Here is a 12,045-nt window from a genome sequence, read left to right on the forward strand (position 1 = left end):
CCAATAAAAAAATAAAAAACGAGACGGTCGAGATGAGCGCCCCGTCATGGCAAGTTATCTAGGGGAAACACTGAAGATTTAATATGCAATTATTTTTCGATGTCTTCTTCTCGTGTATTTTTCAACGAACACGAGCAGTAAATCTGTTTCAGTTGCAAAACAACTCCACTGTTTTCAGCTCCGCTGCAACTTTGTTTCTGCATTTTTTTTGTATAGCTCCATAGCAACTTGACTAAAATGTGTGCGCGAGGGCATTCTATACCGCTTATCCACTGTGTTTACCAAATCCTCAAACCCAGACTTTTAGTCACTATATTAATGGGCATCATGTCTTTCCCTCTGAACTCTGTTACTGCTCGAGTTATTTCCGTGTGCCGTTTCAAATCATGTTCATACGGAGGAATATCTTGGAACAGTTCGGTCAGTGACCCCTGTCGGCTGCTACTTTGCCTACTTTAAGTTGAAGCACTGGTCGTTAGCATTCCAGACGTGCAACTATCATAAATGGCTTTGTGGTGGTTTTTTTTAAGTGTTGATAAAGATTTGTGGTGTTACCTCCAGAGGTAGCAACAGCAGCAAGGCAGGCTCTGCACAATACACGCTCCCTGCTCCGCTCACTCACTCACAGGTCACATAACCAGATCATGTGACCAGTCAGATCGCAGCCTTTGCGATTAGAAAATCTTGTTTTATCATATCATGATATTATTGCAAATGCAATTAATTGTTCAGCCCTAGTAGAAACATTTTTTTTTTTTTTCTTTTCCAGCGGCTCCCTTCAGGGGTCGCAACAGTGAGCTTCTGGCTCAGCTCAGATAAGTGACTATACGTATATTTGACTACTACCTGAAGACTTAATCTTTTTGTTATTTAGGCTCTGAGACTTCATTTCCTTAAATGTTTGTAATTTAGTCATTTTTCTTAAACTGCAGTTTAACTTCAGACACTGCTGCTGGTGGTGGACTCAGATACTGATTTTAACACAGAGAAACTCAACCTTTTACTATACTGTGCATTGATCTAATAATCCAACTTTCACGCTAAATCAAGGTACGTTTATAGAAAATAGTTAAATTTTTTTGTATTTTTGTCCTGATTTTCTATGTTTCAACTTGGATCAGAAGGCAGTGCTGAAGGTGACTTAAAAGAAGAAGGTAAGACTTCATCAATTATCAAATGAAAACTCAGTTTAGTCCCATGGTGTGCTGGAAAGTGAAGAACTTTACAAAACATTAAGACGTCACTGCTAAAGTTACGCAACGTTTGTCTTTTTCTTTTTGTCTGCAGACTGCAAAAAGACCAAATCAGAAGAAAGTAAAAAAAGTAAGACACTTCAAGAAGCAGTGTTGAACTTGTATGCGTTCAGTCCACATCTGGAAAGCAGTGGTGCGGCACCATTACAGCACAAACTGTCAGACCGGCTCAGTCGTGTTTTACAGCTGGATTTCAGTCAGTAATGTGCTGCAAGGTGTTGATGGAAAAACTGCTCAGGAGTTCCTTCTTGATGTGAACTCCTGGCTGGGCCTAAACTTACCTGGCAACTCATTCAAACCTGTAATTTGTATATATTTTTTTTTATTTCCAACAAAGTGCAATCCACTGTAGAGCTGCCAGCACTGCACTCTTACAGAGCTGCACTGAATCTGAACTCCATCTTGTTTGTTAAGGTTCACTGTTCCCAGGTTTTCAGATTGATTGAGCGGTGCTCCTGCTTTCTTTTTTTTAAACAAATCTTAACTACCTTATTTGCAAGGCAGTCCTTCATTCTGCTTCTTTCACTGCACCCGCTATGAAAGACCTTGTATGCATGCATTACAAATTAAACCATATTATCAGGGCTCTCCACATGTAGGTGCACAACTTCAAAGTTTATGTTGCAGCTGACGATTCAATGAAATCTGAGTGAATATCAAAATGAACAAGGTCTTTAAAACATCACTATTTATGTCACTTTAACTCACAATCCACCACAAGTGTGATGCGATAAGTTCTTCTGAATGCTGGACCTGATTTTTTTTCCCCCCTCCAGGTACTGAACCAGAAGCGGCAGCTTTAAATGGGAGAGGTGAGCCGATTGTAACTTCTGCGCTTTGTTATGAAGACAGTTTCACTTGTTTCACCTGGTGGTTCACCTCCTATTTGACTGACATAGCATCTTTTTTTTCTTTTTTCATGATGGGAAATTTGTCATCCTAGTGCTTCTCTGTCTTGTGGTGTGCCGCAGGGCTCCATTCTTGGTCCTCTCCTTTCCTCTCTTTATATCATGCAGTTATTTTCAGACTTGTTTTTCTTTTCAGTGTTATGCTGATGTCTTAAAGATTTATTTACCCACGATGCCAAGAAAAACTGACTTTTAAACTTATTTTCCTGACTATATTGTCGACATTAATTAGTGACTCAACCAAAACGTCCTGTTTTTAAATGTAGAAAAGTCAGAGTACATTTTTTTAAATTTATTAAATTGATGGATTTTTTTTTTTCTTAAAAACATTTTATTTATTTATTTTTTTCCACTGACAGATGACAGATCCAAGTTATGCTGTGAAAAATGCAAAGCCATTCTCCAGGTGAGCTCAGAAAAAAGTTTGTTGATTGCTTATTCCAAATGGTTTAGTCACAGCAGCAGGCAATAGTATGTTTAATATAAAATTCAAAATGACTAAGGAGATTCAACAGCAAAAAGAAAACCGAGGGTTTAGAACAGTATCTGAAACACTAAACAAAACCATAATAACATTAAAATGTACATAAAGATGCCAAGCGAATGCATTAAAGTGCTCTTAATACCATTCGCCCATCTTTCTTTGCTTCCATCACAAATTTTGATTCTCTAATTCTTTGGCAGCTTTGGAAAAGCAAATACTAAATATAAATGAAATGTGCTGTTCAGTTGGGAGTAGTGTGTTTGATTTTTGTAGCCGTACATCATATGGCGTAGATGAAACTCTCCCAAAACTACAAACATTTTTCCACAAACGAGACAATGGTATTTTGTTGAAACCAACAAGGAAACCAAGGTGGAGCTCTGTAATTCACTTCAAACTAGAAACCTTGTTTAAGTTTAAATGGAAATCTGGACTTTAAATGACTGAACTGACATTTTGATATATCTAATGAGTTTTGCAAAATTGCAGTTTAAGTTTTGACTACTTTTGAAGATTTTATTGCAGAATGTTCATCTTGGTGTGATGACATCATTCACGTTAACCTTTGAGCTGTTGAACTAACGAGCTCTTCTTGCTCCAGCAAAGTTTACTCTCAAACAGTTTATACTTTAAAACATTTTGTTTTCTTCAGCTCAGCGTGTCTCACTGATTATAGGAGTTCTCGTTTTCCCTCAAGTCCAGCAGAGAGCAGTGTGCACATGAGATTCTAGTGTCTGAGCTTGATGTTTTCAAACCTAGACTTCAAGGGTCTTTTTAACTTGTTGTATGTTCTATATTTAAAAACTGTACTGCACTTGTGAAAATGTACAAGTATGATGACCGAACTCTTCTGACACGTACAGCTAAGAAATGATTTCACTACAACTTACTGTTTTTGTACAACCGTTACTTTGAGGCTGTATTTCTGTTGATTTGATTAGGTCTGCTGTCAGGGAGTGACAGGCACACGTTTGAAGTTACCACGGTGACCAAAATTTGCTACTAGCGCCAGCTTTAACATTCATTTTGAGCTCGAGCCTGTTTATATGTCTTATACAGTTCTTATATTAAAACGTAGGCATTTTATCAGATGAGATTTTTTTACAAAAGTGAGTCCCAAGTTACTGTTGGGCTTTGTAGAAACAACATACTTTGAGATTTGGGGCAGGAGCTGCATTGTCACCCTTTAATTTAAATTTTTATTTTTTCAGAAATGTTTCAGTTGTGTTTTTTTAATTGTCTAAAATAAAACTTATGTTTTTTTTTTTTTAACAGACCCACGGCAGTGAGCTTGTTACCCCTCAGAGGCTCTCAAAGGGACGATTCCAGTAAGTGAAATGTTATCGCCATGGAGATCTGATGACTGAGCAGCATCACTCAGTGTGTGTGTGTGTGCATATGTGAGCGTGCATGCATGTGTGTGTTTGGTTTCAGGTTACCTTGTAGGGACCAATTTTAGAAAAAAAAACATGTATTGCGGGAACCAACTGCTCTTTATGGGGACCAACGTCAGGTCCTCATAAGGAGAAGTCTCGCTGGGGGTTAGGTTTAGGTCTAAGGTGTGAATTGCGGATGGATTAGGGTTAGGCATGTACTAGTAATGGTTAGATTTAGGTTCGGCTATAGAAAATGAATGGAAATCAATGCAAAGTCCCCCAAAAGTACATTTACAAGAACGTTTGTGTGTGTTTTAGGTTGCAGCTGGAAGGAGATGGTACATACGAGTGCTCCGTCACCGGCCTGGTTTTTGAAGCAAACGAGCGGGTTCTCGTGCGGTACTCGGTCTTATCTTGGTCCAAATTTGGCGCGTTCCTGCCGAACTCGTGGAAATGCGCAGGACCCATCTTCAACGTGGACACGGTCAACAAGGACGCGTCTGTCCTCAAGTCCATCCAGTTTCCTCACTCCGTCTGTCTAGCTCGTAAGAGCATTAAACTTAGTTTTGATCATTTAAAACACAAGGAAGGATTGAAAGGAGTCCTTAAACTTTATTGATCCCCTTTGTCTTTACAAAGATCCAGAAGATGACATAACGTTCGGCGTCCTGCACATAAAGGACAACCGTCCGCTCATCGAGCCGTCCTCAGACATCTCGGGGAACCACGTTAAGTGGAACGTGAGCTCCCTGTCACCCGTGGGTCCCATCCTTAAGACGAACCAGGCCGTGGAGCACCACGGGGTGGTTCTGGTGTACAAGCAGCTCTGCAGTGACGCAAACTACAGCTTCCACGTTTACCTGGCCACCAACAGTGCGTCGGACATCAAGGTGAGTGTCGGGGATGTTCAGAAAGCAGAGTGAAACAGACGAGGCGTTTCGTGGAAGTTTCACTTTACGGCAGCTACGTTTGTTCGTTCAGCAGCCGTCACGCTCGGCCATAAAACAAAACTGCTGGAAATTAGGTCCGATTTTTCCAAACGGTTTATAGTTTCAGGATCCTGTTTTATTTTACATCTACAGCACCACACTTGTAGAAGCTCCTTAAATTAACAATTCACACAGCAAACTGGTTTTTGTTCACCGTTCCCCAAACTTACTGTAACAAAATCCTGCAGTTCCAGTATTTGTTCCACCTTATATGAGGGTATTGTTTTAAATGTCTGAATACTCATTTATTCAGAGGGTATTTTATTTATTTATTTACTTCCTTCTGAACACAGTTCCCCACTACTTGAACTAAAGCCTTTCTTTTCTTTTCTAGGTGCAAAATGTGTTTAAATTGAGGAATTTCTCCACCTAGATGCAAATCAAAAACAAAACGGGAGCAGGAATTAAAAAAAACCTTCGTTACAGCTGCTGCACATAGAAACATTCCACTCATGAGCGTATGATTAATGAATAAAACTCCAGCAAAATGCCTCACCTCTGAGATTACGTGTAAAATTAAGAGTGGACTTATACGCTGAACTTTCACTTTTGTTCATTTTCGGCGCGGCAGACTTCTAAGCTTGTGTAAGGCAATGATCACTGGTTTTCCTGGCCTCAAACCACCTGCCTGAGGTTAATGTTGAGCAGTAAAGGAGGCAGAGGTGAATCCCTCTATATTTTTCTAACAGGCCAGTGGCTCCTCACAGTTGTGACTTCTCGATGTCGGTAAGCCGCGCAGTACTGAAACCATTCAGGAAGTGTGATTGTGGTTGTGTGAGCCATGTGGGCTTAGGATCCAGATGATGAGTAATCATGCTAAATGTTTTGTAACCCACAAAGACAAATGCCAGTTTCTGAAAAATGTAGTCATTAGTGTTTAAATATTCTATAATTTTCCATCTCATGATGTTTTCGTGCTCTCAGCTGAACTTATTGTGACGTTTGTCACCGATACTTTCAGTGGTTATTTTTGAAATGGTTGGAGCGTTGTTAAAAATGTCAACAACGACAAACAAATGCAAAGATTTGCAAATCGTATAACACATTTTATTCACAATTAGTCCTGTCGCAATAAGCACTAAATCAATTAATCACATGATAAATGAAAATTATCGACCTCATTTTCATTGATCAACTTTATCGTTTCTTTGCGTCTCTCTCTTTCTACTGAAGACACTGGATGACAAAAGGCTCAACTCCGGTGCTCTTCATCGACCCCTCCCTTTCTCTTTTCTCTCTAAAATCTGTTTTAACCGTCCAAAATTGTGTTTTTGGATCATCAAAAGCAGCTAAGCTGAGAAGCTAAGCTAACAGGCCGACCTCGGGGAAGAAAACCTCCGTCTTGTCAAAGCTCTAAAATTCATGGTTAAAACCCGTGCCTTCGTGTAAAAAGTTGTTTTTTTTTCTAAAAAAAAAAAAAAAAAGAAGCTGAGAACTTGTTTACTGATTTTTTTTTTAATTAAAAACTTTGTGTGAAAAATGTTATGCTAAAGAACTCAAACCACATCAAGCGTCCGCCATTTTGAGAACTGAAAAACAGGAATGAGAGACAACCCATGTCATGTCAAGGGGCCTCCCTCACATTTTTCTTAGAGACACACTGCTCACTCCCTCACTATCCATCCTTTGGTTCAAACAGTCTTATACTTCCATCCAGTGGTCAAAAAAGGTACTACACACAAAAATTAACCAGCATTTCTTCTTAAATTTGACAATAATTACTAATTACTGTCAAATTTCAAACAATATTATCGTTTATCACAATAATTTGTCAGACAATTAATCGCCCAGCAAAATTTGTTATCGTGACAGGCATATTCACAATGGAACATACATATTAAACATTTAAACTAACAAGATGTACTCTTTTAGAGGAAAAGTATTCAAGGATTCAATGTTTTTTATTTGTCATTCGCATGCCATGTGGTACATGTGGTGGAATGAAATTATGTACACAGGATCCCAGTTACATCCAACAATAAAATGTAAAAGAAAAACGATGATAACATCTAAGATATGAACTAAGAAAAACATCAACTAAGTATACACTAAGCACTAAACGTCACGTCGAACAGCAGCACGAACATGAGTCAAGGTAATTTTGAATATAATGGTACATATGGCAGTATGTCTTCAAAAGTTGGGACGGCAAAAGGCTGTCAACGGAAGCAAAACGAGTAGGAGCCAGGTCGAGGAGCAAAGAACACCGTCAGTTTGAGGACTGGGTAAAAACATTTTAGAGAGGCTAACAAAAGTAAAGATGGCCAGAGGTTCAAATTCAAAGGATTTAAAACAGATGGAGGAATATTTGTGCATAAAGGACAAGTCTAGAAAGTGAATGTTGAATGTCCATAATCTTCAGGCGGCACAGCTTCATCAACAGATCTGATTCTGTTCTGGACATCACTACATGTGCCATCCACAAATACAGGGTGAAGCTCTATTATGCAAAGAAGAAGCCATGGAGTAATGTCCCCATCTTCTCCAGGCCAAAGCCTTTTTAAAACATATTTTATGCAAAGTTTTTAACTTTTCTGTAGTCAGACAAATATAAAATTTAATTTCTCTTTGGAAATCATGGATGCCACTTCCTCCATATTAAAGAGGAGAGGTAGTATCTGCCTTTTTATCAGCTCTCAGTTCAAAAGTCTGCCTCTCTCATGGTCTTGGGGGGGGGGGGGGGATTAGTGCTTATGGCATGAGCGGCTTACACATCTGGAAAAGCACCATAGTATATCCAGGTTTTAGAACATCTGCACCCATCCAGACAGTTTTTTTTCAGGGAAGGCTTTGCATATTTCAGAAAGACGATACTAAACGGCAGCAACAGCATGGCTTTGGCGTGGAAGAGTCCAGGTGCTGAATTGGCCCGCCTGCACATCATGAAGTGGAAAGTCCAGTGAAGACGAGTCAGGATTGTTGAGCAGCTAAAATCCAACATCAGACAAGAATGGGACAAAATTCCCCTCAAACTCCAACAACTTATTCCTCGGTTCCTACGTGTTTTCAGACGGCTGTAAAAACAGGAGAGGATGCTTCAAGGTCGTTGACATGGTCCTGTCCCCACTTTAGATGTTTTATGTATTGCAACCATCAAATTCAAATGTACTGTACAGTTTTTTTTTTTTTTTTGGTACTAAAACTGATATAGTTTTTCAGTTTAAACATTAAATCTGTGTACTTTGTTCCACTCTGAATTAAATACGAGTTCACAACATTTGCAAATCATCACGTTCTGTTTTTATTTACAAGTTACACAACGCCCCAACCTTTTCGCAACTAGGGCTGTATGTTTTTTGTTGTAGCCAAGAAACTGACTCGTTCTCTACTTTGTCTCGTCTTCCTGCTGTAAATCAGGATATAGGCAAACAAGTGCGGGGCTACAAGAATCGTTACGTTAAGATCGATAAGCCTCCCACGTGCAAACTGGACGAGGGGACGTATCGTCTCTTGAGCGAGCCGGAGGGAGAGATCAAACCTCAGGTGCGTCTCTTTGCGTGTGCACCAGTCAGCCTAACCAGGTTTACTGTGCGTACCGAACAATCGTATCATGTTGTGTCATTTCTGCGTAAAAGGGAGCAGTATTATCCCTGTCGAGCTAATAAAAATGTTTTGTTTGGCCCCATGCAGGACTTAAAATTCACCCTGGCGGTGACCAAGATGAAAGGCTACTTTGAAGCTTTCTTTGAGCAGCCGCCTCCTTTTAAATTATCTCTAATAGAGATTACCACAGAACAGACTGTATGGGATACCACCATCAGAGAAGGTACCAGCACATTTGGGCTCAATGCCGAGACTTATCAGGCATTTATTAGGCGTCTTTACATGTTTGTTTTTTTTCAGGCGACTGTGTGGTTAACGTGGAAAAGAAGCCCAAGAAAAGAACAATTTGTAAGTTGAATTTTTTTTTCTCTTTTCTAGCTTTCAGTCAGAACCAGATTTTCCCGATCGTGTTTTCAGCCTCTGCAGCGTGACTCACATCGTATTGATCTGTGTTGTGCAGCAGGCAGGCAGAGGAGCAGCAGCCCCTCAGAGGAAGAAACCGCCTGCAAAAGACCCCGATGGCAGGACGAGTCAGGTGACTCGAGTTCAGAAAAAAAAAGAAACACAACTTGGTTTATTTAGTCAAACTATTTCCAGATCTTTGTTTAGTACAGACTGAAAGGAAGTACCATTTGTTGTGGTTTATGTCTTTCTTCAGATGGAGTAAAACCAGTGATGACTCGGGGTGAGGACCTGTCAGAGAGGCAGCTGCTGCGAATAGCCAAGCAGCTTGGCTCCGAGTGGAAGCAGGTGGCCATCTACCTTGACCTGAATACCAGGGAGCTGGATGACATCCAGACAGCAGAGAAAGATGTGAACATGCAGAAACTGAAGATGCTGGTGGAGTGGAAGAAGAGAAGGGGGTCAGGTGAAGCCACGGCGTCCCACCTGTTGGAGAGTTTGGAGGAATTCGACGACTTGCCGAATGAGGTTTATCAGATTCTGAAAGGTACAGAAAAACAGACAAAACGATACATTCTGATACTACAGTACAATACAATACAATGGGGTATATGTGATATAATGTATCATTAAATTATGTTTATCTGTATTAATTCACAACGTCATTTTAAAGCATTGTACAAAAACATTCACATACATTATAAAATTCCAATTAGTAACTGACTGGGTACACTGGTGACAGTGGAAAGGAAAAACTCCCTATTAACAGAAAGAAACCTCCAGCAAAACCATGCTCGGATGGGCAGCCGTCTGCCTTGACAGGCTGGGTTTGAGTAGACGGGAAAGAGACGGAGAACAGCTGGTCCAGGTGAAGTTACTATAGGAAGAAAGACGATAAACGTGTTAATGAGAGAAATAATTACAAAAATGAAGATTAGAGCGAGTAACGATGGCAGCAGAGAGAAGTGATGTGGTCTGTTTGTCCTTCAACAGTCTAAGCCTATAGCAGCAGTACTAAAGGATAACTCAAGAAACCCAAGCCAACCCTATCTATAGGATTTATCAAAAAAAGAACGTCATAATCCTGGTCCTAAAAGTAGACAGAGGGTCAGCCTCACAGACAGAAACTGGAAGTCTGGAAGAACTGAAAGCTCTGCCTCTCGTTCTACTTTTAGAAACTCTAGGAACCACAAGTAAACCTGCAGTCAATGAGCAAAGTGCACTGATAGGAAAAACATGGAACAATAGGATTTCTGTTTTAAGACGGAGCTTGGTTGTTGAGGGCTTTATTATGATAATTGCTATATTATTTTACAATCCAGTCCAATATTATATTGATGTTCCCCTGCGTTTATGACCTGGGGGGTGATTGTTGGTTGTCAGGCAGTGGGGGGTCGACGAGACAAAAGTTGCTATTAACAACAGTTTCACTAGTTTCAAAACATAGCTTTGCTCACTGCACTGCATTCTTTGGAGCTTGTCAATTAACTTTTCTAGAACCTCGTTATACTTTAATGTAAGGGTGATATTAAAAAATATATACTATATTTTCCGCTGTACACGTCGCACCACCCTATAATTCGCATCAGTCCAAATATGTCTAATAAAGTGGAAAAATCCAGAAATATGTTGCTTCGCCGTATACGTCGCATCTATTATATGTCACCAATGACGCGTCTTGTTTGTTACGCATCACCGCTGACAACCTGGAAATGTGGGCTGAACCTGGAAATGTGGGCTGTTGTGCCAAAAATCGATTGGCTGCCAAATGGTGACCGCAGGAGCGTAGACAGGAGGACTTTAACAAGAATGTAACAAGATTAATACCTAAAAACAATTATTAGTTTGCTCGAAATTATAGCAAAGGTGTGTCTCAGTTGAACTTTTACTTAATAAAAGGACTTTAACCGTCAAATCAGCTGTTTCAACAGTATTCACTGTCTCGGTGCTCTGGGAGCGTGCAGACAGGGAAGAAATCACGAAGGAGGAACGCTGTGCATTTCTTGGAAATTGAACAAGATAAGCACCTAAAACAATTATTTGTTTGTTCAACTTTATAGCAAAGGTGTGTCTCAGTTGAACGTTTACTTAATAAAAGGACTTTAATTGTCAAATCAGCTGCATTTCGCCGCAGCAGCGCAGAGAAATGAAGCTGATTTGACGGTTACTCCAAGCGAGCTGGACAAAGGTGGCAGGTTATGGCAAGCCACTTGTGTCATTAATAGCCACTTTTACCTATTACATGATGCAGCGTTCAATATTTTCAGTCAGAATGAATGAAAACGGTCATATCTCAGACAAAAATTGATTTATAAATATGGGAAATATCCATAAATACTGTACGTTGCTTCGGCGTATAAGTCGCAGGGCATGCAAATTATGCACACAAAAAAAACGTAACCTGTAGGGCAAAAAATACAGTAACTTAGCAAGAAAATAAACTTAAAAATGCCAAAAGGAGAACATCATTTTTCAAGAGCTGTAGACCTGGAGAGCCTGCAGTGTTTCAACCTAATGCTTGTTCCTGTGTCTGTTTTCAGATATGAGGGACAATCGAGCAGCTAAGTAAAAACTTTATGAATTCAACAAACTGCTGAATATCTTTCGCTCCATCAAATGGACTTAACAGAAATCTCAGGAGTGCAGCGAAGCTGAGCCGACCTGTGGACCAAACATCATCTCTTCCCTTTATATTTTCTTTATATGAAACAGTTAAGTCTGTTTTGTTTTTCATTTTCTGGAAAAGACCACTGTCTGCACCGTTGTTGAATGACCGTTTTGTTTCTGTAACGACTGCAGAATAGAGAAGTTATGTTGTAAGATACCATGAAGTAACATGTTAAAGAATGACTGAGGTCATTAAGATATTTGGTAGCTAATTATGTAGCTAGTAGCAAATGTAAATAGAAGTGCTGTCGTAGTGCGACTTCAAAAGTCAACCTGAATTTAATGTTTCACTTTTAAAGAAAACCTCGTGGAATTTCTTTACAAAAATCAGGCAGAAGAACCGACGATCGAGTCCGTTCAAACAATTACAGACTGAATTATGGAACTCATTTTTCTCAAGGATTTTATATGTACCTTTTTTAT

General features: G+C 39.7%; 2 protein-coding genes across 2 annotated transcripts in view; both read left to right on the forward strand.

Moving 5' to 3' along the window:
* Positions 1-3,651, forward strand: part of LOC119410889 (bromodomain adjacent to zinc finger domain protein 2B) — a gene marked incomplete in the record, with an annotated part of 21,588 nt that extends 17,937 nt beyond the window's left edge. Inside the window, 4 exon segments of the mRNA XM_037677814.1 lie at positions 1,288-1,326; positions 2,033-2,065; positions 2,521-2,583; positions 3,587-3,651. Coding sequence (XP_037533742.1) covers positions 1,288-1,326; positions 2,033-2,065; positions 2,521-2,583; positions 3,587-3,651 — 200 coding nt within the window.
* Positions 3,652-4,474: 823 nt separating this feature from the next.
* On the forward strand, positions 4,475-11,524 carry si:dkeyp-97b10.3. Its single transcript, XM_037677815.1, has 8 exons — positions 4,475-4,505; positions 4,661-4,911; positions 8,368-8,493; positions 8,641-8,776; positions 8,854-8,901; positions 9,014-9,088; positions 9,212-9,502; positions 11,496-11,524. Exons 1-8 carry the CDS (start codon positions 4,475-4,477, stop codon positions 11,522-11,524), a joined length of 987 nt encoding a protein of 328 aa, XP_037533743.1.
* The last annotated feature ends 521 nt before the right edge of the window (positions 11,525-12,045 follow it).

Source organism: Nematolebias whitei, chromosome 6, assembly GCF_014905685.2.
Source record: "Nematolebias whitei isolate Nwh7 chromosome 6, NemWhi1, whole genome shotgun sequence".
Lineage (NCBI taxonomy): Eukaryota > Metazoa > Chordata > Actinopteri > Cyprinodontiformes > Rivulidae > Nematolebias > Nematolebias whitei.